Below are 27,707 nucleotides of genomic sequence, written 5' to 3' on the forward strand. Positions count from 1 at the left end.
GGGCAACAGCCCCTCTCGCTTAGTGAGGCAGCTGCGGGAGAACCACAGCGAGGAGTGGCTGAAGCGTCTTTGCCGATACCTTGGTGCCTGCTCAGACTTCATCTCCCAGCCAAGCCTGCTCCCTGTGAGGTTTCAGGAGCCACCTGAGCCCGAAACTATCCCCTCCCACAGGTGGATGCTGGCTGTTTATGGGCGAGATATCTTGTGCAGGATTGACCACATTAAAGCCAGCATAACGTCCACATATGGCTGCATCCTGAAGATGGACTCAACCAAAAAGGTAACTATTTTTACATTTCAATCAAAAGAATTGAAAATACACCATTAGTAGTAGTACAATAGTATGTATGTAATGTTCCATGTATAAATAATTTAGCATCACTCACTGTCTTTTCTGTGTGATTACAGATCACAAAGAAGCTGTCGGGGTTTGCAAAGGGGACAGCTATGTGGCTAACATCTGTCAGCAATGAGGTGGGCCAGATCCTCATTAGTGTTCTGACAGCTCAGGAGGGTCCAGCCCTGGACCGAATGGCAGCTGACCTCATCCGGAGGTACACTGATGCGGGTGTGGCTCCGCCTCAGCTCCTCTATGTGGACTGCGACTGCTGTCGGGAGGGCACTGGGCAGACCAAGCTCAAGCAGCGATTTGGTGGGTGGCCAGACTTGGTGGTGAAGCTGGACATCTACCATTTCATGCGGCGACTGGCAGCTGGGTGCACTAAAGATGCACATCCTCTTTACCCCATTTTCATGGCACGCATGTCTTGCTGCATTTTTGAATGGGACAGTGGGGATGTGTCTCTGCTGAGGCAGGCCAAGAGGGAGCAGCTGAAACATGAAGGTGTCCCTGGTATCACCGACACTATGGTGGACCAACGGATCACCAAGGATGAATTGGCCCTGCATTGCCGAAGGCGGACAAGAGGAGAGCAGCAGACCATTCTGATGTAAAATGGCATCTCTGGCAGGCACACCTCCGTCCCTGTTAAGCTACTCCGGGGACCTGGTGCACTGTGTCAACACCCACAGTGTTAAGGTACTTGGAAGACAGCTTGTACCATCTTTTCAGCCACCATCTGTCTATACTGGTGAGTTTTAGCTTTAAATTGCTTTTTATATTGCATAAAAATAGAATATTTATATTATTTTTCTGAAAACTGATTTCCCTCTACTGTGTTCTCCTGTCTGTCCCAGATGAACTCATAGGTATAGATTACCTGTATCGTCAAACAGGGCAGGCCATGCAGGACGTGGATCCTGACTCTGAGGTGACAGAACAGATGTTGGAGGATGTGGGCACGGAGGAGGAGTTGGAGGATGAGGGATTCGGAGATGTCAGTTTGGACCTTAACCTGGATCCCACTATTGAGGTGCTGGACCTGTCCCCTGGCTCATCACCCACCACAATCAGCGTAGCCAGCACTCCTGCCTCTGTCCAGACTGGGTCTGCTAACACCACCACAGCAGCACCTAATCAACAACTGGTAACTATTCTTAATAATAAAAGTACAAGTAGTATTATTTGTATAGCACTATTAACTTTATTTGTATAGCGCAATGAAAAGAAAAATAGAAACAAACTAAATACCATTAATACAATCTAAAGAGTAAATAGATTAATAAAAAAGCAAAGTAAAAAAGATAGATTAAATTCCATAAACATGTTTTTTTCCCCCTTTTTTTCAGTCTTACAACTGGATGACCAGGGTGCCCTCTGGTCCATCCTCTGCCACAACCACCTACGCCGTAGGTTCCATGCACCCGATGTAACTGGACACGATCTATCGCAGCAGGAGGAGTTAATCCTCTGGAGACCTTTAGGCAGAGGCCCTCGGCCACGCGACGGAAACAAAACCGTGAAGGACTCCACAGATTTTTTCCTTTGATTTATTCTTTGATTTTTTTCTCTGAATCGGTCTACTTTCAGCATAGGCGCTGCCTTAACAAGAAACAAACACAGCCAACAAACCCTTTTCCCCGTCGGCATCTGCTGAAGAAAGGGAGTGGACACACTTTGCTGGAAAACTGAGAGTGCCCTATAGACATTGGAGATGCACCAGTTCTTGACACAAGAGATCAAGAATGAAAATAAATAGTGGCAGGAAGGTATGAATCAAGTCCAGTGAAGCAGGCTTGATCACAGCTGCATAAATATGGAGCGCTTCACGGGGGAGCGCGTGTCATCCTTGCGCTCAGTAGGGGCCGTTCTGCTCTGTCTCAATTGTCTCAATTGTTTAGAAAAGACCGACAGGTCCGTCAGCCAATCCCAGTCGTCGATTGTCTCAATTGTGAGAAAGACACCAAAAAGTCACCAATGGAAAAGAAGGTGCCTTGTCTCAAATAACCACGGCCAATCGGTGCCTTGCTTTTCAGGTATGGCCCAATCAAATTCGCCCTTTGACTTAAGCCCCGGCTCCAAAGTTGTTTTCAACAGTCTGCCGGTAGCCATTACACATTTACGGGATGTGTGATACAGCGCTGTGAAAAGACATTTATAGAGCAAAATAACATTAACGTTACTTATATTTGCACAAAAAAAAAAACGAAAGGTAAGTGTAAACATATTATTACAACTTCATGTATATTTCTGATCAAGCGTTTTTGTTGATATATTAATCTCGTCGTTATCTCGTATAATCGTTAGCTCAATTAACGTTAGCCTCGCTAGCATTTGGCATGTTCAGCATTGAGCACATTCGAAAACTATAGCTGGTTAACATCTCTAAGTATTTTATTTCATGTTTCAGCTTAATTCGTGTAACTTATGTGTAGGTAACAGGTTGATACATTTGTGTGAATGTCATGCAGGCTATGGTCTACAGTACAGCCTAGGACAGTAATCTGGGGTCCGTTCTTCGTACGTCGCTAACTCACTTAACGGTAGCTGGATTTGATTGTTTGGCTATTTTGGCATGAACTTGGATTGTTTGGTTCTTCGACGCTCATCCTGTACTTGCTGTCATAGCAACAGTTGCGCAAGCTTAAACCTGCTCGCGAGCAGGATTAGATCGCGGAGCGCAGCGCGATAGTGTACTTTTTGAGAGATATAATTTTTCTCATGACTCGCGCATAAATGTTCGATTATGCTTATCCTAACATAACTGATTTTTTCCATTATACAGGTGACCAACAGGATCCTGCTTGGAGACATGTGTTTTATGACCCCATTCCCTGACCCAAACCCCAGACCAGTTACAATGCCGCTCTAACCAGGACAAGGGCACACAATGAAATGAAGTGAACTTTAGCCAACTAAAGTGTCTGAAAAGTCTGATGGCTGCATCTGACAGGGCATGTGACATTTCATGTCCCATTTTACAAAACATTGCATCATCAGAAAAAAATATAAAACATTTCATTAATGTTTAATAAAAGACCAGACAAATATGCTTAGTTCTTTGAGTTTTATTTTAATTGTTCTTTGTAAAGAAAAGCCAGTGAGTCATCTTTTGCCTGTAATGAGAGATATTATGCAAAGTCAGCAATAGTACTCTGTGTGAAATAATATATTAGCACTTACTCTGAAGTTCCTTTGAAGCAACTCTATCTCTAGTGCCAGTTTTTGTCTTTGAGTGGTCAAGTATTTTCAAAATACTCTATTTTCTTGGGGTAGGAGTAGGCTTGGGGTAAACCTGTCAACACATGTCTTATGCATCAATAAATTAAAAGAAGTACAACACTGCCCACCTCTGCATCACTGCTTTGTGCAGAAATGTGATCAATAACTCATTGCAACATTTTCTTACATTAACTACATGTAGTTTAACACATGTAGACTTTCACAAGTCAAAGCAATTCATTACTACTCAAGATTTAACAGTTGATATGACTGGACAGCCATTTGGATTATAGGCCTACTTAATTTAATGCAGCAACAAATTATTTTACGATGTACTAGGATCATTTAAAGTTCATGTACCAGCAGTGAAGGTGTTGCTGCTCCTGGTCTCTGCGTCTGAGGAAGAGCTGAACCCAGGGATGCCCTCCACAATGGGTCTGTTCACATTCAACCCAGCTCTTCTGCCTGGGTATAACGTGGGGGTGCAGGCACCTGTTTGTTTTTCTTTTCTTTTTTTTTCTCAGCCTTTTTCTTGGTTGCTTTTATAAACAGTGTAAGATAATTTTTTACTTTAGATATATATCTCTTGAAACACACATATATATATATATATATTAGATGTGTGTTCTTAAAAATATAGATGTGTTAAAGGAACTGCAAGATGCATTATCTTCTATACAGTAGAAGACGGCTCAATAGGGACGTGTGCAGAAGAACAGTAGGTTCTGTTCTTCTCACAAATAGATTAAGCCTGCTTGCACCAAGAGCAAAACATATATTTAGTTTTTTTTTAAGAGGTTGTTTTTGAAATTACATACGTGTGTGTGTATACATAAGAAGTGTTAGAATATGGGGAACTGAGAACTATGTACGAAAAAAATTATAAGAAAGGGAGGGGTAGTTTTTGCGGATGTTCTTTTGTATATAAACGACAAAGACAAAGAATTTCCACGACAACAGGCAAACATTTATTATATAATAATTATTATAAATATAATACTTATTTATAAATGATTAAAATATAAAAATATATACTGTAATAAGTGATACAAACATCTAACATGGTCACTACAAACTTAATTTGTCTGCTACTTTTTGCCAGCCCTCTCTCCCTGGTGTTTTAATTATGTTTTCAAATTCATCCTTCAAGCAATAACTCTTGCTCTGCTGCGGTGAAAAACTGAGCACTCTTTGGCCAACGTTGAGCAGCCAATAGCAGCGTTGCTGATCAATGTTTCTACTATCGAACATGCAATAATCTCAGATAACTCAATCCAGCTATACTAGTCATAACCGGCAGGAGTGTTCGAAGAACCTCACTTTTAAAAATAAAGGTTCCAAAATAGGGGTCATAGAAGAACCCTTTCGGTTCCCAAAAAACCTTTTAGTGAATCTCAGCTCAGCGACCAGTTCTGCACCCCGTAGAGCCCTCGGATGCAGAGCTGCTCACAGTTGCTATTGCCACCGAGAACTGTAAGTTGCTTGATACATTACCTGATGTTCACTGATATTCAAGTATTTTTTTAATCGGATAAACATAATGTTGTATGTAATATAATGTCTTTCTTTTGGAATATTCATCAGACAAACGGTCCAGTGGATAAGGTAGGGTTTGGGTGAGAAACTCTGTACATATTCATGTACATCTAGAACGGCTTACTAGTTGCTGTTAATCCATATCCTGCCATGTGTCTGCACACTTCCTCTCGTGGTGTCTAGCTCGCCTAAGCCGCCTCACCCGCTCTACCACCACCTCACCCTACCCCAGTATTCTTGATAAGAATGCTTAGTCCAGCACTTGCTGATTTCCTGGAATGTTGGTCTCCCCCTAAATATTATGTCTTTGCCTCTTGACTTTATAAAGGTGTTATTCTCACATTGTGGAGATAATTGTGCATGATATTATACTTTTCTCACACCCTCCTACGTTCTTTATAACAACTTGCATGACACATTTGATTTGTGTCAACCTTGACACACGTACTTTCACTCTTTTTTTTTTCCTTCAGTTGCTTGCTTGCTTTTCTGACATCAACCTGTGCTTTGCTTAACTACTATGAACTTCCTGAAATGAATGTAATGCTTCGTCTACATCTAATCTCCTCTTCTAATACTTGGCCTGATATATGTGTGAATTCTCTGTATGTATTGTTATGAAAGCCTTGGACATACAGGTCCCTGTTTCGCTTTCGGACCCACCCCAGGATCCACCGGGAGCTGCCGTCCGGGCCGAAGAGAAGGCTGTGCCACATCAGTCTTTCCCGTGTCCGCCGCCTGCACTTCCTGAGGTGAGTCTACCTATAACGGCGACGGTTCAGAAAGTAATTGGATATTCACAACTGTAAGCTACTAGTATTTTAGTGTTTTCTTGTCCTCTATCTAAAATGCTGCTGCTTCTTCCCGAGAGCTGGCGGGCAGTCCTCAATAAAGAGCAGCAGCAGTGGATCGGGCGTTCACTGTTCACCAGGGGTCGCACTGGGAGATCACAACTCACCACAGAGTTGTGTCTGTGGTGGTACCCTCCCCAACCTCGGCTGATCTACAGTCAGCCACCCGCGTCGCCCGACCCCTTCTTTGCATGTCTGCTGTTTCTCTGGATGCCACTGCGCATGTGGTCATTCAAGTTGACATGCACACAGCCTGGGTGTAACACCACTCTCACCAAGGCTGGGCTTTACAAGACCATCCAGAGGGTGTTGGATGTGAAGGGCTGGTACTTAATGGCCACAGAGTACCTGGAGTGCCCTACTTGTAAAAAGAAGGTGGCGGGCTGGTCCCAGGACGTCTTGGGTCAGCTGGATCCTGCGCATCGCTGCCAGTTTCCAGCGATTCTGACCTACAAGTAAATATTTATTGTTTTTTGTTTTCACAGCTGAGAAGTGACAATTCAGTGTATTGTTCTTTGTCGTTTTAAAAGGTACATTTACATCAAAATAAAAAAAATCTCCTATCTCTCCAGGCTTTCCTGTGACCTTGCGATTGTAGTCATGCTGAGGGAGCACTCTTTGGGGAATAGTGCGACCCAGCTCTACAAAAAGCTGTGTGAGAGCCACAGCGAAGCCTGGATGCGACGGTCCATTCAGTACCTCAGCGAGTGCCGGCACTTTATGACCTCTGGCAGTATCCGGCCACAATTTCCGCCGCTCCCGGAAATGCCAAAGGTCCCCTCGCCGGTCTGGCTGCTCACCGTCTACAGCATGGACGTACTGTCACGGCTGGACGAGTTGAAGGCCAGGGTCACGTCTGTCTTTGGGTTGATCTTAAAGATGGACTCTACAAAGAAGGTAACCAACTTTCACACCGTGTTCAGTGTCACATGCCACGGTGTAATTTTTTTGGTCAATATTGTAAGCATCCCGCATTAGGTTTTAGTTTGTCATTGCATTTTCAATAAAGAATACTTCCTCTGCGAAAATTACCAATACCATGAAACATTTCACTCACACAATTGTGCTCTGTTTCTTGGATTCAGGTGACCAAAAAACTCGCTGGGGCTGCTTCGGACACAGCCGCCTGGGCCACGGACGTGGGCAATGAGCACGGGCAGGTCCTGAACTGTGTTCTTACCGCCGGTGAGGGTGAAGGACTGCTCCGTATGGCGGCTGGGCTTGTGGAGCGGTACAGACTCGCAGGCGTACCACCCCCCGTGCTCATGTACGTGGACCGAGACTGTTGCTCGAGTGTCGGCGGATCCAAGACTGCTGCCATGTTTCCCCAGTGGGCCCAGATGGTGGTTCGCCTTGACATCTGGCACCTGATGCGGCGGTTCGCAGCAGGTGTTGTGTCAGAGAGCCACCAGCTGTACGGGGCCTTCATTCGGCAGCTGTCCTCCAGCATTTTTGAATGGGATGCGGTGGATGTCCGTCGACTGCTGGAGGCCAAGCGGTCCGAGCTGGAGGGGAGGCGCGGGATGGTCGGTCTCACTGACAGGGAGGTCTACAGCCACCTCAGGAGGAAGGAAATGGCCCTTCACTGCCGCCGCCGCACGCGTGGAGCTGCGGAGACGGAGCTCCTCCTGATAGAGATGTTGGAGAACTTCAACGGTGAGAAGGGGCACGACACCCTGGGCATCCCGCTGCTGGATCCCGTTCGCATCCGGGCAATCTGGCAAGAGCAGAGGCGTCACCTCGAGTGTATACAGGACCCTCCGAGTGTACAGCTGTACACCCAGACTGGCACTATCACCAAGGGCGGAGTGATTCTGCCAGTGTATCGCTGCGCGCGCGGCTCCACTTCTCTGGAGTCTTTTCACCTCCATCTCAACCGGTTCATTCCAGGTAATGAATTGTAATTATAGGTTTGTAACCAGATTGAAATGTGTACACTTCAGCGCTCTCTCATCACACATTGCGGTACTCTGTGTATAGGGACTAGTGCCAGTGGAATGCACTTCCAGGCCTTCCTCCTGGATGGGCTGGTGAGGTGGAATGAGAACCGCGCCGCAGCAGCAAAGGAGGGAGAGAAGCAACCTCTGCTTTGTTACAGTGGCCACCTGCAGCACTTCCTCAACCACCTCAGCCAATGTGTGCTTGGCTCAGGGCAGGTTGAGGACTTTACAAAGCCTGGCGTATACACAGGTATATCAACTGCATCGTAATGTCAGTGTGGAAAGTGAGTTTGTTTTTCATGTCGTTAGTTTTTCAACCTGAGCATTTCAATCACGTTACAGGGGAACTCATTGGGGTGGAGTACCTTTATGCCCAGACCAACAAAGTGCTGCAGGCTGTCAGCTTGGACCCCGACACTCCAGATGAGGCTGATGCTGTCGTCGGACCCCTGGAGGATGAGGGCTTTGAGGAGGAGACGGAGGATGACGACCCGACCATCCACCTCCCCGATCCTGCTCTTCCGTCCTCAGACGATCGAGCTGACGCACCCGGGTCTGTGTCATCCGGTCCAGCCACCCCCACCCGTGGCCATCAGAATTCCCCTCCCTCTAAGTTCTCACCAGGCTCTGATGTAAGGTTTGATTATAACTTGCCAGAATCATTTTATTTATGCTGAATCCAACTTTACTATTTCTGACATGATCAACATTTATTTGTATCATTCAGGAGGAATGCCAAGGCCCAGATGGCCAGCCGGGATACCAGCACGTCTGCAGGCTGGCAAAGGCTTTGTTAGAGGTGAGCGGCCTTCAGGGGCTGTCGGATCGAAGGGTAGACACTCTGATAGGGCTGTGGCATGCACTACCGGAGCCTGACAAGGAGAGAGTTAATTACCCTTCCCGGTACCAGGACAGGATCGAGCGGGGGCGGTTCAAGTCAACAAAGGGGAAGTCCTTAGCCGGAAAAGCTGGAAAGGACAGCCTCGAACGGTATGCGGCTGAATTAGCCTAGAATAATTAGTTAAAAGTTTTCCGTTCACATTGCCAACACTAACATGTATTTTCTGTTCATTTCTTTGTCTTTCAGTTGCTTTCTGGGACTGAACTCTGGTCCTGCAAATTGGCCGGGCGCAAGTCGCCTGGTGGAGGCCATATGCAGCCAGCTCTGTCGTCTCCACCCAAGTGGCACGCAGTCCGGCGGCACCAAGACGAGCAGGTGGGCGCTCATCTTGGCGGACTACGTGTCAATCAGAGAGGCAGTGCTGGACAGCCCGAGGTTGATGGCCCAGACCAACATCCAGCTCTACGAGCAAAGTCAAAGGACCATCTCACAATGGTGAGATAATGATGACCATGAAACATAATCATTATGCTGTGAATTATCAACATTGTGATGATATTAGACCAAATGCGACTAGATCTCATTTCCTCTTTCTGTCTGTCAGGTACAATCGACGACAGAAGGAGAGGGAGAAGAACATCCTGGAGCAGGGTGTGGTATTCCACCGTGTGCCGTGCGTTGCTGCCGAGCCTCTCTCTGCACCCAGGCCTTCAATCATCTCCCGGCCACCTCCAGAACTACGGCCCTTTGTTTTTACAGGGCCAAAGGACCTTTCACGCCAGGCCACCCAACGAGGAAGGCCCGCCCAGGTGCCTTCTCTTCCAGCCCCGCAGCTACTTACCACCCCTCCCCAGCAGCAGCCCTGCTTTCTCCCAGGCTCCTCCCCGGACCCTCCACACCTTACACCAATACCCCCACCACGGACCGTGCCACGGTCAACAGCTTTCCGGAGGAGGAAAAAAGCTGAGGCGGAAGCCGCGGCTGGGGTGTCAGGGTGTCCTGTGAAGAAGAGAAAGCAGGGGGACTACAAATGTAGTAAGTGCGGACAACCGAAGAGGCTAGAGACTGGTCACAGCCAATATGGGTCCGTATCTTTCTGCTCTGCCACTGGGGGGAAGACTGTTGAACAGTGGCTGGCAGAGATGAGAGACACTCACGGTCGAGGTGATAAAGGACACTGAGCCACTCGTTGGGTGGTTGTGGACGTTTCTTTTTGTAAATAGTTCACATAGTTCACATTGTTCCCCTCTACCAAGACCGAGACCTTGAAGCGGTGTAGAGGCTTGCGCGTGTCGATGACCCTCAGAGTGTATGACTTCTGGACCCTTATGACAAACCATTCTGAGGTGAGATACCAGACTAACGTCGGTCATTTCTCCTGTGTGTGGTCTTTCTCTCCACACTATGAATCTTCATCTTAAAACAACACATATTTGGACACTGCTGGACTGTGTTTTAAGGGTGACATTTGTAATTCACCTTATTTCCATCCAATGTGTGAACTGAACCGTGTGTAAAGGACTGCCGAGTAGAAGACTCATGACATACAACAGAACTGTTTGATTGATATACTTTATTGTAAATGTGGCTTACAGACAAAACATGGCAAACAAACAGGATGCTTTCTTTTTTAAGTCCTTCCTTTCAATTTGATCTGAGAGCACCCAAAGGTTAATCACCTATACCATTGCCTTAGCCAAACTGTCCAGTGGAAATGCTGGTATCCCCATATGGGCCTTGGCACTCCTCCTGAAGGGGAAACGAGTAAAAGATTTTGAAGAAACACTTGAATTACAATATATTAACCAAGTAGTTCATACCTGACCCTATGACTAAATCATTTTTAATCTAGACCTTTTATGGCAGGTAGGCCTGTTTGCTTTGTTGTGGGCGGACATTAAAACAGTACCATTCAATGCCATCAATAATCACAGTGCACGCATTGTTTTCTGATGTTCAGTATTGCCCTCCGGAACTGGAAATGTGAACTTGTGGGAAATGAATTGATTAATTTATACTTATTATACACATTGACCTGTCTTCTATGGCAATGTAAACTCTGTTTCTGTATTTTTTGTGAGACGTTTCCCATTTATATACAAATAAACCTGAAATTAACTATTATTCAAACAACTCAAGTGTTTTACTTGTTAAATTGCATCTTGTAGAATTTGGCAGGGTTCTTAATATTATTCTTATACTTAAGGGTTCTTATGAAACTAATCATTTTATGATAGCACATAGCACAAGCCCCTTTCACACAGAGATTCTGGAAAATACACGGATAAAGCGACCCGGGATTTGACCCGGGTTCGTTTGATTTTGCTTCATTCACACTGCCAGTGATTTGCCGGAATCAGAGAGCGCGTTCACACACAACCAGTGTATGTTCCGGAAAGACACGTGACATCGATGTGACATGTAATGTCTCAGCAACGTGTATAGTTTGCTTATGAGCTGCGATTTCTCTCTGGAGAAACCACGCTTGTGCATTTTTTTCTCTGATTCAATCATAAACTAGTGCATTACGTACCATTTCACTAGCCTGCTTTCACTTCACTTCAGCGTCATCATTACGACACGGCATTGGTTACGGCTTTTGTTTACACAGCGCGCGTTCCGGGTCTGAACACGCGTTCCGGGTCTGAACACGGCAATGTTACTAGGTCCCCAACCCGGCATCAATCCCGGCATCAGTCCCGGGTCGTGTTTGCGTTCACACAGAAGGCACTCTGGCAATTTGCCGGGTTCAAAGCGCTGTGTCAAAGGGGCTACAGTGATCTAGTCTCTCCTGATGAGCATTTCCAATGTCACTGAGTCCAGAAAGCAGGATGAGAGTGCTATGTTGATCATATCAACACATTCCACTTGTATACTACAGGTGGACAGTAGCACATGGCTACTTGCTTATGCCTTGTTTACATTTGGAAGGGGCATGTTGGGTCCCTCCTCAGTTTCTCCATTAATGTTCCTCATAGCCCTCCCTTCCTCGACTGAGAAGAATGGGCAGGTTCCTTTTCGCAGGGGCCGTGCTAATCTTCTCTGTATCGATCCAATTTTAGTATATGTGCAGCCTTAGCAAGCACGAGCCTGCTGGCCCGCCCAAGGCATATGTACACCTCGGGTTCCAGCGAGCTATCACCAAGGTGGTAGGGCCCTCTTAAATTCGTCTGTATAAGGTAAAAGAATTAAGTGATTGGCTTGTTGGAAACTAGCATAACAGTACCAAAGATCACATTCAGATTGGGACAGGATAAAGGGGGCACTCGGATTTGAACAGGGGACCTCTTGACCTCTTTCAATGACCTTTTTTCAAACTTAAAAAAGTTCCAGTAATTTTCTTACATTCGTCTGTAGAAGAAATAGAACAAAGTTTTTTGCTTGTGAACTAGGATATCAGCACCAAAGAACACATTTGGAGTTGGACACGCAAAGGGGGCACTCTGATTTGAACCGGGGACCTCTTGATCTGCAGTCAAATGCTCTACCACTGAGCTATACCCCCTCTCAATGACCTTTTTTCAAAGTTAAAAAAGTTCCAGGAATTTTCTTAAATTCGTCTGTATAAGGTAAAAGAATGAAGTGATTGGCTTGATGGAAACTAGCATAAGGGCCCTTACATAGTCAACGCATCGGTACGCATACGCGTGCGCAAGGCTACACATCGCTACGCTTCGACCGCCATTATGCGTTGATGCGTAGCCAAATGTGTCGTCCTAGTTTTTGATACGCGACGCGCCGATGCACGCAATACTATGCATTGTCGGTGGGGGCGACATTGCAAGTAATGTACATAAAAAGGTATATTATTATGTTTACAGAAGAAGAAGATTTGAATACAATGGCGGGCGAAGAGGAAAAGTTATGTGAGCTTGTTTTATTGCCGCCGATGTAAAATCAGCAATATGCACTCCTCTTCAGTTGCCATTTTGATCTGAATATCACGTGACCAGACTCTAGACTCTACTACCCCCTGTTGCGCGATCGGTGTATTGCATTTCACGCATCGCCGGTGACGCTTGCGTCTGCTTGTGTAGTATGAAAAGGAGCGTGTAGCTCGCGTCGCTTGCTCGCGTTAACTATGTAACGGCCCTAACAGTACCAAAGATCACATTCAGATTTGAACCGGGGACCTCTTGATCTGCAGTAATATGCTCTACCACTGAGCTATACCCCCTTTCAAATAAACTTTTTCAAAGTAAACAAAAAAATATCAGGAATTTTCTTAACTATACCAGTATAAGGAAAACGAATGAAGTTATTGGCTTGTTGGAAACTATAAGAATACCAAAGATCACATTCAAATTGGGACATGATAAAGGGGGCACTCGGATTTGAACCGGGGACCTCTTGATCTGCAGTCAAATGCTCTATCACTGAGCTATACCCCCTCTCAATGACCTTTTTTCAAAGTTAAAAAAGTTCCAGGTATTTTCTTAAATTCGTTTGTATAAGGTAAAAGAATGAAGTGATTGGCTTGTTGGAAACTAGCATAACAGTACCAAAGATCACATTCAGATTGGGACAGGATAAAGGGGGCACGCGGATTTGAACCGGGGACCTCTTGATCTGCAGTAAAATGCTCTACCACTGAGCTATACACCCTTTCAAATAAACATTTTCAAAGTAAACAAAAAAATATCAGAAATTTTCTCAACTACACCAGTATAAGGAAAACGAATGAAGTGATTGGCTTGTTGGAAACTATAAGAGTACCAAAGATCACATTCAAATTGGGACATGATATAGGGGGCACTCGGATTTGAACCGGGGACCTCTTGATCTGCAGTCAAATGCTCTACCACTGAGCTATAACCCCTTTCAATAAACTTTTTTCAAAGTTAAAAAAGTTCCAGTAATTTTCTTAAATTTGTCTGTAGAAGGAAAAGAACAAAGTGTTTTGCTTGTGAACTAGGATATCAGCACCAAAGAACACATTCGGAGTTGGACATGCAAAGGGGGCACTCGGATTTGAACCGGGGACCTCTTGATCTGCAGTCAAATGCTCTACCACTGAAGTATACCCCCTTTAAATGAACTTTTTTCAAAGTTAAAAAAGTTCCAGTAATTTTCTTAAATTCGTCTGTAGAAGGAAAAGAACAAAGTGTTTTGCTTGTGAACTAGGATATCCGCACCAAAGAGTTGGTCAGAGTTGGACATGCAAAGGGGGGACTCAGATTTGAACCGGGGATCTCTTGAACTGCAGTCAAATGCTCTACCACTGAGCTATACCCCCTCGCAATGGCCTTTTTTCTAAGTTAAAAAAGTTCCAGGAATTTTCTTAAATTCGTCTGTATAAGGTAAAAGAATGACGTGATTGGCTTGTTGGAAACTAGCATAACAGTACCAAAGATCACATTCAGATTGGGACAGGATAAAGGGGGCACTCGGATTTGAACCGGGGACCTCTTGATCTGCAGTAAAATGCTCTACCACTGAGCTATACACCCTTTTAGAAAAACAATTTCAAAGTAAAAAAAAAAATCGTAGGAATGTTCCTAAATTCGTCTGTATAAGGTAAAATAATGAAGTGATTGGCTTGTTGGAAACTAGCATAACAGTACCAAAGATCACATTCAGATTGGGACAAGATAAAGGGGGAACTCGGATTTGAACTGGGGGCCTCTTGATCTGCAGTCAAATGCTCTACCACTGAGCTATACACCCTTGTAGAAAAACAATTTCAAAGTAAAAAAAAAAATCGTAAGAATTTTCCTAAATTCGTCTGTATAAGGTAAAAGAATGAAGTGATTGGCTTGTTGGAAACTAGCATAACAGTACCAAAGGTCACATTCAGATTGGGACAGGATAAAGGGGACACTCGGATTTGAACCGGGGACCTCTTGATCTGCAGTCAAATGCTCTACCACTGAGCTATACCCCCTTTCAATTACCTTTTTTCAAAGTTAAAAAAGTTCCAGTAATTTTTCCAGTAAATTCCAGTAATTAATTCCAGCAATTTGTGCCTCTCTGCTTTCATACGCAAAGCCTTCGTTGTAGGTCTGGTGCAACAGCAAAAAGCGTTTCTGCTGCTCAAACAACTACACTTTGGTATCTCGACGCCAGGTCGGGTTCCGTCTTTGAGGTGAACTTCACTGAATTTGTGGCGCCCTCCCGAAAGTCTTGCTTTCGATGAGGCTCGTTGGTCTAGGGGTATGATTCTCGCTTTGGGTGCGAGAGGTCCCGGGTTCAAATCCCGGACGAGCCCAGCAGCTTCGGAACAAGCAGCCAGTTGGCTCCATCCTTTTGCAGCACTGAGCCAAACTCAAAACTGTCGTGGTTTTGAAATCCTTACTGCTGCTTGAGATCATCTGTACTACAACAGAGCCAAGATTCAGCCAGATGACAAGCGGTTATTTCCTTGCACAGAACGTACTCTGAATTGCTGCCTGCCAGGGAGTGCGGCTTCCTAACGACAAACGCTTTCTATTAAAACTAGTGCCCGCCCATTCTGTTAGAGGCCAGCGTTCGGTGACTGTACAAGTGTATGCAAGTAGCCCGATGCCTTTATCAGCCAGGCTCGTTGGTCTAGGGGTATGATTCTCGCTTAGGGTGTGAGAGGTCCTGGGTTCAAATCCCGGATGAGTCCAGCACTCTCAGCAGGAGCAGCCTGTTGGCTCCGTCCTTTGGAGCGCTGAGCCAAATTCCAAACTGCTGTGCTTTTGAAATCCTTAAGGCTGTTTGTCTTCATCTGTACTACAATTTAGCCAAAAGTCAGCCAGATGACAAGTGTTTATTTCCTTCACAGAACATACTCACAATCGCTGCCTGCCAGGGAGTACGGCTCCCTAACGACAAACGTTTTGCATTAAAACTAGTGCCTGCCCATTCTGTTAAAGGCCAGCGTTCAGTGACTGTACAAGTGTATGCAAGTAGCCCAAACCTTCACTAGTCAGGCTCGTTGGTCTAGGGCTATGATTCTCGCTTCGGGTGCGAGAGGTCCTGGGTTCAAATCCTGGATGAGCCCAGCAGTTTCAGAACGATCAGCCAGTTGGCTCATTCCTTTGCAGCACTGAGCCCAACTCAAAACTGTTGTGGTCTGCTCAAATCCTTGCTGCTGCTCGTGTTCATCTGTCCTATAACTTAGCCCAGATTTGATTTATTTATTTATTTAGAAAAGGGACAGAGTACATTAATCAACATTCATGAATGTAGGTGTACCCAAATTAGCCCCAAGGTTAGGTTTCATCGGTAGTGCCTTTGCCAGATGTTATTAGGCCTAAAACTAGAGAAAAGGGTAAAACATTACAACAATAATAGAACTAGAACTTGTAAACAACTCTGTAAAATACAATTAAAGATATACAAACAGACGATATATATGTACACAAAAAAAAAGAAAGATATATAAAAAAATAATCAAAAAAAGATTTTGGTGAGTTAAATAATACTAATTAAAATGTATATTACTGTACTATTTACTAATTACTAACTGTAATTCAGCCAGATGGCAAGTGTTTATTTCCTTGGCAGAACGTACTCAGAATCGCTGCATGCCAGGGAGTACAGCTCCCTAACGACAAACGCTTTCTATTAAAACTAGTGCCTGCTCATTCTGTTAGAAGCCAGGGTTCGGTGACTGTACAAGTGTACGCACGTAGTCCGAGACTTCATCCGCCAGGCTCGTTGCTCTAGGGGTATGATTCTTGCTTAGGGTCCCGGGTTCAAATCCCGGACGAGCCCTCTCACCTTTAGTATGAGTTCAAGGGTTCTCTGACTCTTTTTGCTGTTGCTGCTTTTCTCTATCAACCACTTCATATCTGGCCATTTTACTGCAAGCCACATAGTACTTGACGTCACGTTCTGCAGCATCAGAGGCTGATGCATCGGCCAAATTGAAGTTTTTGCAGGCCTGTAGATGCCGTAGTGGGATTCAAACCATTTTATATCGCTCCTAATTGAATTACCGTGGCTATTTTGCAGAAATGCTAAGCACAGGTATACTTGTTGCTCTGTGGAGTTTCTTTGAACAAATTATCATTGACTTTTTGCAGCATTTTGTGCCTCTCTGCTTTCGTACGCAAAGCCTTCGTTGTAGGTCTGGTGCAACAGCAAAAAGCGGCCTTTTGCCATTAAGCCACTGGGCCTCTTGCGCAGGGTGCTTTGTGTAATTTCAGCCTGATAGGGCACATGCACGGGCAGGACAGAACAGAGTGACGCACAGAAAAACCCAGCACAGCTATCAGAAGTTTGTCTGTTCTATGCTAATTCAGATCTTGCGGTCAACATGGCTACAGGCTTGCTTTGAACAAACCATCCTTGAATTTGTCGAACGGCCACCTTAAATGTAGCCCATTAAAGACGACCCAGGTGGGACTTGAATCCACAATCTCCAGCTCCGGAGGCTGATGCCTTATCCATTAGGCCACTGGGCCTTGTCTGCCAAGCTTTGCCTTTGATCTGTAATATGACTTCAAGTGGTTTCTGCTGCTCAAACAACTACACTTTGGTATCTCGACGCCAGATCGGGTTCCGTCTTTGAGGTGAACTTCAATGAATTTGTGGCGCCCTCCCGAAAGACTTGCTTTTGGCGAGGCTCGTTGGTCTAGGGGTGTGATTCTCGCTTTGGGTGCGAGAGGTCCCGGGTTCAAATCCCTGACGAGCCCAGCAGTCTCAGCAGGAGCAGCCTGTTGGCTCCTGTAGCAACCATGACTTGTTTTGGGGAATTATTAACTCAAATGGGGACTAATATTCATAAGTTAATGAATATGCATTATCACGTACACAAATTAGATTATCCCAAAATAGGGAATGACTAAACCTCACATATATGAATAATTAACACGATTGCTCATAGTAATTATTAATATAGATCAGTAAAATCAGATCAGTTATCAGGGTAAATTTACATGTGCTTACAATCTAGTTTATGAGACTTCGAAAAAGATAAAATAAACTTGAAGAAAACAAAAAGGGAAACGATGGATCATCACACTAAGGCGAGGTCCAAATGCACGAGGAGTCACATGATGAAGCATCGAAGAGAGCAGGAAGAGCCAGGGACCAGGAGGCGCACGTTCAGGAAGAGAGCTTTCAGGAAGAGAGCTTTCAGGAAGAGAGCGTTGGAGTGAGCGCGCCGACATATATCACCTGAAGAGATCCAGCCTCTCCCTGTCGGCTTGGCCAATCGGAGAGTTGGAAGTCACAGGCGGGAATTCAGTTTTTATTACTCTTTGTCTGAGAGCGCACGCTCCTTATCTCTGTGTGCGAGTGGGGAGGGTTTACAGTCTGAAGACACTTCGATCTTGAATGAGAGTAAAACTGATCAAAAATACACTTTACTTTATATTTGTATGCATATTCGCGTTGTTCACGCCACGAGTGTTCTACAGGTAGTAAGAACGTTATTGTAAGAGGAATATACAGTTATATAATAAATGCATAATGAAGGTATTTATAATTCACTTTATGCTACGATAAAATCGTAGTTATTCCCATGTGACATGGGCAAACAGACACACATAAAAACACATCGAATACATCTGGTTAAATGTCTTTCAGTGGGGATATTGAAGGAAGGTTTGTGTGTGTGTGTGTGTGTGTGTGTTGGAGTAGGTAATTGTCCGTCAGCACTCAGGCAGCATTGTGAATTGACTTACTCATTACCCAATGCGGTAACACTTTATAATAACTACACGCTAATAATCATTAGTTAAGCATGAGTAAACAGTTAATTCATCATTCATAAAGCATTAATAGACATTAATAAGCAGTTTATAAATACAGCTATAAATGCTTTCTTCTTGATTTACAAGCATATCTATAATTTATTTAATACTTGTATTTTCATCTTTTATTAATGATCAATTTATTATTTCTAAATGAATAATTGCATTTTTTATAAACCAGTTATTTCAGTGGTTCATAAGATTACTTAGAACGTGTAAGTAAATGATTAATAAACTATTTAAATGTACATTCATACATCTTATTATTCAGACATATAGTGATGGTTACTTAGTGTGTTAATAAATGCTTTATTAACATGTATTTATGCTGTAATTCAGGGTTAATTTGGGTAGTTATAAAGCATTTAGTAGTGGTCAGTTAACTATGTTTGTGAGCTCATCTAAAGTGAGGACTATTCATGCCTTGTAAAGCATTTATAAAGGAGATTTAAAGGCTGTTAAATATTTCTATGTTCTGTATCACTGTGTTGTGTTTGTTTCATTTTACTGTTTAGAAGATTGATGCGCCTTCAAATCTCCTTTATAAATGCTTTACAAGGCATGAATAGTCCTCACTTTAGATTAGCTCACAAAATAGTTAACTGACCACTACTAAATGCTTTATAACTACCTGTATTTACTACATTTACTTACACTTTCTAAGTGATCTTATGAGTTACTGACAACTCTTGTTTGTAAATAATGCTATACTTCATTTAGAAATTATTAATTGACCATTAACAAGGTATGAAAATACAATTATTAAACGCATTATAGATAAGCTTATAAATCAAGAAAAAAAGCGTTTATAGCTGTATTTATAAACTGCTTATTAATGTCTATTAATGCTTTATAAATGATGAATTAACTGTTTACTCATGCTTAACAAATGATTAATAGCATGCAGTTATTATAAAGTGTTACCCACAAGGCTCTGTTTGTGAGGTGATCAAATCATGACAGACCCTAAGGGCCTGTTCTCTGCGTGAACCTTCGGCCAGACTCATGATCTCATCTCGAGTCACATGTCCAGAGCTGGCTCAACTCGTAAGCAAAGCATTCCGTTGTTCATTCATTAGAGAAAGATGCTGCATGTGCGAGTCAGAGTCAATGATTTAATCAATTCAAAACACTATTCCCTTTGTTTCACGAATGGAAGAATAAAGGGGAACTTTAGTAAATTAGAATCTAGTTAATTTACTCCACATACCTGATTATCACTACACTCCGTCCTTTGGAGCGCTGAGCCAAACTCAAAACTGCTGTGCTTTTGAAATCCTTAAGGCTGTTTGTCTTCATCTGTACTACAATTTAGCCAAAAGTCAGCCAGATGACAAGTGTTTATTTCCTTCACAGAACATACTCACAATCGCTGCCTGCCAGGGAGTGCGGCTCCCTAACGACAAACGTTTTGCATTAAAACTAGTGCCTGCCCATTCTGTTAAAGGCCAGCGTTCAGTGACTGTACAAGTGTATGCAAGTAGCCCAAACCTTCATTAATCAGGCTCGTTGGTCTAGGGGTAAGATTCTCGCTTCGGTTGCGAGAGGTCCTGGGAGAGCTCGTCAAATCCCGGACGAGCCAAGCAGTTTCAGAACGATCAGCCAGTTGGCTCATTCCTTTGCAGCACTGAGCCCAACTCAAAACTGTTGTGGTCTGCTCAAATCCTTGCTATCCTTGCTGCTGCTTGTGTTCATCTGTCCTATAACTTAGCCCAGATTTGATTTATTTATTTATTTAGAAAAGGGACAGAGTACATTAATCAACATTCATGAATGTAGGTGTACCCAAATTAGCCCCAAGGTTAGGTTTCATCGGTAGTGCCTTTGCCAGATGTTATTAGGCCTAAAACTAGAGAAAAGGGTAAAACATTACAACAATAATAGAACTAGAACTTGTAAACAACTCTGTAAAATACAATTAAAGATATACAAACAGACGATATATATGTACACACAAAAAAAGAAAGATATATAAAAAAATAATCAAAAAAAGATTTTGGTATGAGTTAAATAATACTAATTAAAATGTATATTACTGTACTATTTACTAATTACTAACTGTAATTCAGCCAGATGGCAAGTGTTTATATCCTTGGCAGAACGTACTCAGAATCGCTGCATGCCAGGGAGTACGGCTCCCTAACGACAAACGCTTTCTATTAAAACTAGTGCCTGCTCATTCTGTTAGAAGCCAGGGTTCGGTGACTGTACAAGTGTACGCACGTAGTCCGAGACTTCATCCGCCAGGCTCGTTGGTCTAGGGGTATGATTCTCGCTTAGGGTGCGAGAGGTCCCGGGTTCAAATCCCGGACGAGCCCTCTCACCTTTAGTATGAGTTCAAGGGTTCTCTGACTCTTTTTGCTGTTGCTGCTTTTCTCTATCAACCACTTCATATCTGGCCATTTTACTGCAAGCCACATAGTACTTGACGTCACGTTCTGCAGCATCAGAGGCTGATGCATCGGCCAAATTGAAGTTTTTGCAGGCCTGTAGATGCCGTAGTGGGATTCAAACCATTTTATATCGCTCCTAATTGAATTACCGTGGCTCTTTTGCAGAAATGCTAAGCACAGGTATACTTGTTGCTCTGTAGAGTTTCTTTGAACAAATTATCATTGACTTTTTGCAGCATTTTGTGCCTCTCTGCTTTCGTACGCAAATCCCGGATGAGCCCAGCAGTTTCAGAACGATCAGCCAGTTGGCTCATTCCTTTGCAGCACTGAGCCCAACTCAAAACTGTTGCGGTCTGCTCAAATCCTTGCTGCTGCTCGTGTTCATCTGTCCTATAACTTAGCCCAGATTTTATTTATTTATTTATTTAGAAAAGGGACAGAGTACATTAATCAACATTCATGAATGTAGGTGTACCCAAATTAGCCCCAAGGTTAGGTTTCATCGGTAGCGCCTTTGCCAGATGTTATTAGGCCTAAAACTAGAGAAAAGGGTAAAACATTACAACAATAATAGAACTAGACCTTGTAAACAACTCTGTAAAATACAATTAAAGATATACAAACAGACGATATATATGTACACAAAAAAAAAAGAAAGATATATAAAAAAATTATCAAAAAAAGATTTTGGTATGAGTTAAATAATACTAATTAAAATGTATATTACTGTACTATTTACTAATTACTAACTGTAATTCAGCCAGATGGCAAGTGTTTATTTCCTTGGCAGAATGTACTCAGAATCGCTGCATGCCAGGGAGTACGGCTCCCTAACGACAAACGCTTTCTATTAAAACAGACGCTAGAGCTGTCTCGAACAACGGATGTTCCACGGCGGCATCCATCTTTGCAATGAATAAAATCTGGTCCACTGTCGCAGCCAAGCGTGCCGCACAAGCCCTCAAAAGTGAAGCCAAAACGTCTCGATCGCCCCCCGGTGACCGGTCCTAGTATAGCTCATAAGCCCCGCCTCCCCATGTTATTCAACGGGACGTGAGACCAACAAAATAATTAAATTACACTTCACATATCTTTTTTCTAAAGATAGTTTCTGTCATTTACTGTAGTTTCTATCACGTTGATGTAATTTCAAGTGTTTGTTTTTAAAATAAGTTAGTTTTTAGTTAGTTATTTGATGCTATGAAAACGGTGCTGTGACATCATGATTGACAGCTGTGATTGACAGGTTCTCTGTATGAAGTAGTAACTGAAGCACCAACGGACTTTTTTTCATAATGTTGACTATGTGGTCAGTGGTTGTATTTACCTTATTTTAACGAGGTACTGCAATCGGCAGACATTATTGGAGAGGAACGGAGCAGACAAGGCCACTTAAGAAAAGTGCAGGGCGTGTGCTTGCGATTGATTCAACGAGCGTGAGGGCGGGGCTTTGATTTCGCGGCTTTACTTCCTGCTCACGACTGCGCATGACTGGTCCCGAAAACGCTACTGCGCAAGCTCAAGTTTCAATATGTCAGCGCCATATCGGGACACTGGCGGCTTCAGTTCTCTCCAATGGAAAAGAGCGAAGGGGCGTCGTCCATCTTTTTTTACAGTCTATGGTCGCAGCGCTGTCGTCATCGTGTAAAGCCCGCCCCAACGTTTCTGATTGGTGCCAAGATTTCTGCGGACTGGAAATGGGTTTCAATGGGCTCTTTGCCAGACTAACTTTCAGAGCAAATCTAAATTTGCCGAAAGTTGTCTGGGTTTTCCCAGGCTATGATTCAATGGCTGGTGAGTTGCAAAGACGGTCCTCTAAACCCAACTGCAAAATTATGAAGGGAATTCAAGCACTTCACCCACAAAGTGTTACCGTTTTACAGGAAGAGGCTCTTTTTTCCTTTGCAAAGATTTTTGACTCAAATGTTGAGGCCTTGTCAAATGAGATGTATCAGATCAAGAGAGTGCTGGATAGGAAAGAGAAAAGTGGAATGTAGAGATTGACCACGCTCCTTGAGTTTGTTGCTTTTCTGGAGCCTTTCAAAGAGGTGTTCCATGAGCTTTGCAAGATTGCTGTAGTAATACCGGTAAGCAGTGCTTCTTGTGAGAGCTTTTTCAGCTCTAGCACTTATTAAAAAACACTTGAGGACAACCATGGGTGATGCCCGTTTGAGTCACTTGGGTGTCCTAAGCGTTGAATCCCGACGGGCCAGGTCAATAGATTTGGATGAATTTGTCAGGCGTTTCAGCTTCAAGCATAGCAACCGGAGAATTCTTATTTTTTGAGGTGTGTGTATGTGTGAATGAGCAAGTGAAAGAAATTGAGTGAGAGAAAGATAAAGAGAGAGAGATGTTTAAGCTGGGAGGTGCAAGTTATTGCTCCTACTACAGTATGTTAATGCTGCTTTGCATGTTCAAAATTGTTTATCTCATCAAAAAAGGGCTTAAATTGCAATTAGTTTTTCTGACATTTTGTGAAAAAGATGAGAAATAATAAACAAATGTTTAGGTAAATATATCCACACTGTAAATTGTATTGTATTTGTAAACAGTGTTATGGTAACATACGTACATGTTAACCCTCTTGGGACCAAGGGGTTTTTGGGGCCCTTGGGATGTTTTGACATGCACTGACATTTGTGCTTTTTTCAGTTATTTATAAACATGTTAATGGCAAAGGTGTAAATTCACTCTATAAAGCACAAACGGGGCTATCATAATATGTGAGCAACATGTATGTATATGTTTGTATTTTTGAGAGAATATTATTTATGCATGGTTATTGAAAAACTTAAAAATAAAAGTTTCTGAAATAAGGCCACAAAACACATATTGATTATTTCTTCACAAGACTTTTGAAAATTGTATCACATAGTCTCCAAAACTATGTGAGAATCATCCTGACAATAAAGTCTTTTAGAATGTGTATGACGTGTTTAGTGTGAGAAAGCTTTATGCAAGAGGCGTGATCTCTCATTAATATGTATGGCATTTCACACCTGAGAAAGACAAAGACCCTCCCATAATGGCCCTATTAGGTGCTATCAGGCCCCATTACGAGGAGCCTTGCACAAAGAATGAGGAGGTTTAAAAAAGAATGGCTTTTAGATTGTTTGGATTTATTTACAACACAACATAATCCAAAGATACACAACAAAGGACAAAAAAGCACATTAGTAAACACACTGATCTAAAGACAGAGGCTTGCACAGTCACACAGCATTGTCCCATTCCTGAAACATAGTACATACCTGTCATTTCCAAGGTGTTTGATTTTTCATTACAGTCTCCTGTGAATGTTGAAGTCAGCAGGACTGATAACAAGAGAAACTAAATGGCTGCACGACTTTGGGCATGCATTGTAGATTTTTCTGGTTAAAATAGCTTTTTAATTATATATATATATATATATATATATATATATATATATATATATATATACACACACACACACAGTGCTTAGAATTAGAAGTGAACACACCCATGCTAAAGTTGACTAAAAAGAGGAATAAAAAATCTTAATGCCTTAATTAAAAAAATGAGGAAAACTCCAACCTTTAGGGACGTGAATAATGTCCCTGAATTCTTTGTGAATGAATAATGTATCGCAAATAATTAAATGTTCTTCTTTAAAATACAGGGTATCCCCAGAAACTCCTAACAAAAGCTGATGTCTTTATTTTGAAGCTTATTTGAAGCTTATTTGATGCTTATTTGATTTGAAAAACTTTATCCAAAACTAGTCAACGAAATTTTGTCTTTTATTTCATCTGTAACAGTGCGTATCTGTGCGTTCATTCATTCATGTACACACACACAGAATGCTAACAGTATGCTATTTTTCCGTTTACAGACACTAACGTTATTTTATATCGCGATTAGAAAAAAAGCACAAGCATATAACACTTCTCAGCTGAATCTGTTGCTCCTCCTCGAAGTGAAAATAAACCAGCACTTCTGTGGTAAATGTCCCAGGATTATTCCTCATAGCCCCGCAAGACGAATCTTAATCTGACTAAAAAATATAGTGTGTTTACAGCATTTGCCTGGGGGCGTTTATCTATTTTGCAAATGGCCTCAACACATTATCTTATGAATAGCGCGCTCTGCGAGTGGGTGTGAACAAATTAACGATAATGAGCTGAGACAGGAGAAACTGTACTTCTCTTTAGTTTCAGACAGATTACATTGCAGGAGATTATTTGTTTTAAATGTGAATTGTTTTATTTAAAAGTAGAAATTTAAAGCGTTCTTTAGACGTATGTTTCATGTTTGTGTGATAAGTATTAGCGGAGTTTCCGTTCATTTTCCAGACATGTTTCAGAAAGATTTTTGCGGAGACAGAGTGAGCTGAAAGCGCACCCTGTTTATTTTATTTATTTAAAAAAAACACAAGGTTTTGATGTTAATGTGAGTGTACACAAAAAAAGAAGACCCTCTATAGTTTATAATCATGTATTGATTTTATTTATATGACCATAAATGACCGAGTATTTTAAGTCTATGTTGCTGCTATGTGAAAAAAAAACAGCAAAACGCGCGGGCGCGTTCTTGGTCCCCAGAGGGTTAAAATACCTTTTTTTTTTGTTCTGAATTTGCTGTGCTCTGCTGCACTTAAACTTATTGTGTGATTTATGCATTGTGTCCTTTATGCACAGTATAAATAAATGAAAAAAATCATTAAGAACTTTACTGGCACATATTGTTTTATTAGAGAATTTGAAAAAGGAATGACTGTCGAAGTGTATTTGCACCGTACTGAATAAATTATTTTGTGTGCTTGAGTGTACCCTGTACTTGGCCCCTGAATGTAACATGTGGACCCCTGTTACAGAAAAATCCTAGAACCACCACTGTGTCTAAGGCTGCGTTTACACTTGGCATTAACATGCGATCACCGTGATCCAATCAAGCAGATCGGATCATTAGCCAATCAGGACACGGTGCGTTTATATTTGTTCACATTAAGCAGCCTCTGTATCTGGATAACCGATCGGATTGCTGTTTCCCGCATAATATTTAAATCAGGTCTGTGGCACGACATCAGATTAATAGTAAAAATGATACAAATTAAAAAACATCCTAATTGCTTTCACTCACTCACTTTACTTTCATATGCAATCTCCATTAATTAGATCAAATTATATTTTTTGAAAGAAGGAATACTTCCAGAGTTGATCTTACAAAAATAACTGGGTTGATCATGTTAAACAAGTCACATCATCGATCAGGGTTTAAGGTTGCGTGCAATGACTATATTGACAGAAATGAGATATTGATAAACATGCTGAAACAATAAAAACATTCAACATTTAAAACATTAAAATATTCCGATTCCGATTATTCCTCTGGCATAGCAGCGTTCAGCTCTTCATTAAGATCTCATGACTGACTGTGAGTGTACAGGCGATCGCCTCGTTCAGATAATGTTGCACAATTACAATGAAAAATGACACACATAAATAAACTGTTTTAAAGATTGACGTTTATTGTTCAGATAAGTTTAATTTTGTGTCTAAACTGCGTCTGGCCATTACTTTCTGACAGTCACGCAGGATAACATTCCGATCAGATGTGCGTTTACACTTGTCTTTTCGATGTGTATGTGGACAACATCCAGATACAGGTCGCATGTTAATGCCAAGTGTAAACGCAGCCTCTGTCTGCTGTAACCTGTGAGTTTGCAAAGAACATTTGTTATGGCATGAAAGTCAAGAGAAAATGTGATCAGATGTTGATGGTTAAGTATTGATAACAACAGTCATAATGACCTAATCTGATTAAAACGGGCAACATACTATAGTTTTATTCAAAACTATGATTCTACAACAAAAGTGCCAGCAGTGTTGTGACATCAGATACAATTAAGGATTGTACAAACAGTGTGTTCACAAAAAGTTTTCATCTATGGCATTACTAAAACTAACATAGACATCAAGAATCAGCATATTAATCTCAACAATAGTGACCATTAAAAAACTATTCATGCTGCAATGAATTTTTAATAGTCACCATTGTTGAGATTCATATGCTGATTATTAATGCCTTTGTTAGTCTTAATAATGCCATAGATGAAAACCTTTTGTGCACAAACTGTCCGTAAAATCCTTTATTTTATCTGATGGTCACAACACTGCAATGTGGATGTTTTTCAAATCTAATCGTCACAACAATAGATCTTCAGGTCTAATTTAAATAAATAGACAAAACTATTAATACATCACCTGTTTAATCAGAAATAAAAGATCAGTGAATCAAGCCACTAAAAAAATATTTTCATCATCAAAGCATAACTATTGACACTTGATCATACTTTCTTTTGAGCCATAACAAATGTGTTTTATAATCACATGGGTTGCAGCAGTCAGAAACAAACTTATTTGCAAGGGTCAAGAGTCCAACTAAAACAACCGGTAATCTCCAATATGGTGACCTTAAACGAAACTCGATAAATCATCACCTTCTAAACATCTGTCACTTCTTCTTGTGTCTCTCCATCTATGTCTGACTCCGGTTTGACAATAAAAGGCTAAAAGTTTTTGTAATTTTCAATGCATGTTTGTTTGAGGTAAAAGGACCTCTTTAGGCTCCGCCCCCTGTGCTGGGAGCAGCAGCTCATTTGCATTTAAAGTTTTTCTTTCCTTCAGTGATTTTGCTTGTTAACAGCAGGTGTATGTATATATATATATATATATATATATATATATATATATATATACCCCCTACAGTTTGATTATATACGGTAATAAAGTTATCCCTTTTCTCTACAGCTATGGAGAAAAGGTGGGCAGTTGTGTTTGATTTTGTCTCTCTGGGAAAATACCCATCTGGGTATAATAAGTCCCAAAAAATAAACCTAAGGAGGTACGCTTCCAAATTCACAATAAAGGGTGAGTATCTGAAATACAGTGTCTGA

The 27,707-nt window shown here is 42.1% G+C and overlaps 1 protein-coding gene, 7 non-coding genes and 1 pseudogene across 8 annotated transcripts; 3 read left to right on the forward strand and 6 right to left on the reverse strand.

Moving 5' to 3' along the window:
• Window positions 1–5,946: 5,946 nt before the first annotated feature.
• On the forward strand, window positions 5,947–10,101 carry LOC130097702 (uncharacterized). The gene is made up of 8 exons (XM_056264643.1): window positions 5,947–6,404; window positions 6,522–6,846; window positions 7,035–7,839; window positions 7,930–8,139; window positions 8,232–8,521; window positions 8,617–8,879; window positions 8,977–9,225; window positions 9,335–10,101. The coding sequence occupies exons 1-8, from the start codon at window positions 5,947–5,949 to the stop codon at window positions 9,909–9,911; spliced, it is 3,177 nt and encodes a 1,058-aa protein (XP_056120618.1). The 3' UTR covers window positions 9,912–10,101.
• Window positions 10,102–11,742: 1,641 nt separating this feature from the next.
• LOC130097760 (U6 spliceosomal RNA) lies at window positions 11,743–11,816 on the reverse strand (annotated as a pseudogene).
• Window positions 11,817–12,163: 347 nt separating this feature from the next.
• trnac-gca (transfer RNA cysteine (anticodon GCA)) lies at window positions 12,164–12,235 on the reverse strand. The gene has a single exon. It is a non-coding gene; the product is annotated as a tRNA-Cys (tRNA).
• An 814-nt stretch (window positions 12,236–13,049) lies between these two features.
• trnac-gca (transfer RNA cysteine (anticodon GCA)) lies at window positions 13,050–13,121 on the reverse strand. Its single transcript has one exon. It is a non-coding gene; the product is annotated as a tRNA-Cys (tRNA).
• Window positions 13,122–13,477: 356 nt separating this feature from the next.
• Window positions 13,478–13,549, reverse strand: trnac-gca (transfer RNA cysteine (anticodon GCA)). Its single transcript has one exon. It is a non-coding gene; the product is annotated as a tRNA-Cys (tRNA).
• Window positions 13,550–14,542: 993 nt separating this feature from the next.
• trnac-gca (transfer RNA cysteine (anticodon GCA)) lies at window positions 14,543–14,614 on the reverse strand. The gene has a single exon. It is a non-coding gene; the product is annotated as a tRNA-Cys (tRNA).
• Window positions 14,615–14,866: 252 nt separating this feature from the next.
• On the forward strand, window positions 14,867–14,938 carry trnap-ugg (transfer RNA proline (anticodon UGG)). The gene has a single exon. It is a non-coding gene; the product is annotated as a tRNA-Pro (tRNA).
• A 2,094-nt stretch (window positions 14,939–17,032) lies between these two features.
• trnar-ccg (transfer RNA arginine (anticodon CCG)) lies at window positions 17,033–17,105 on the reverse strand. The gene has a single exon. It is a non-coding gene; the product is annotated as a tRNA-Arg (tRNA).
• Window positions 17,106–20,644: 3,539 nt separating this feature from the next.
• trnap-agg (transfer RNA proline (anticodon AGG)) lies at window positions 20,645–20,716 on the forward strand. Its single transcript has one exon. It is a non-coding gene; the product is annotated as a tRNA-Pro (tRNA).
• The last annotated feature ends 6,991 nt before the right edge of the window (window positions 20,717–27,707 follow it).

Source organism: Rhinichthys klamathensis, unplaced genomic scaffold (genome assembly GCF_029890125.1).
Source record: "Rhinichthys klamathensis goyatoka isolate OS25496 unplaced genomic scaffold, OSU_Roscu_1.1 h1tg000223l_1, whole genome shotgun sequence".
NCBI classification, from domain to species: domain Eukaryota; kingdom Metazoa; phylum Chordata; class Actinopteri; order Cypriniformes; family Leuciscidae; genus Rhinichthys; species Rhinichthys klamathensis.

Bases quoted from the DNA above. Each gene is read 5' to 3' on its own strand.
- LOC130097702 (XM_056264643.1), top strand. From the start codon at position 5,947: ATGCTGCTGCTTCTTCCCGAGAGCTGGCGGGCAGTCCTCAATAAAGAG. The intron at 6,847-7,034 runs GTAACCAACTTT...TCTTGGATTCAG, and splicing joins AGATGGACTCTACAAAGAAG to GTGACCAAAAAACTCGCTGG. The intron at 8,522-8,616 runs GTAAGGTTTGAT...TGTATCATTCAG, and splicing joins AGTTCTCACCAGGCTCTGAT to GAGGAATGCCAAGGCCCAGA.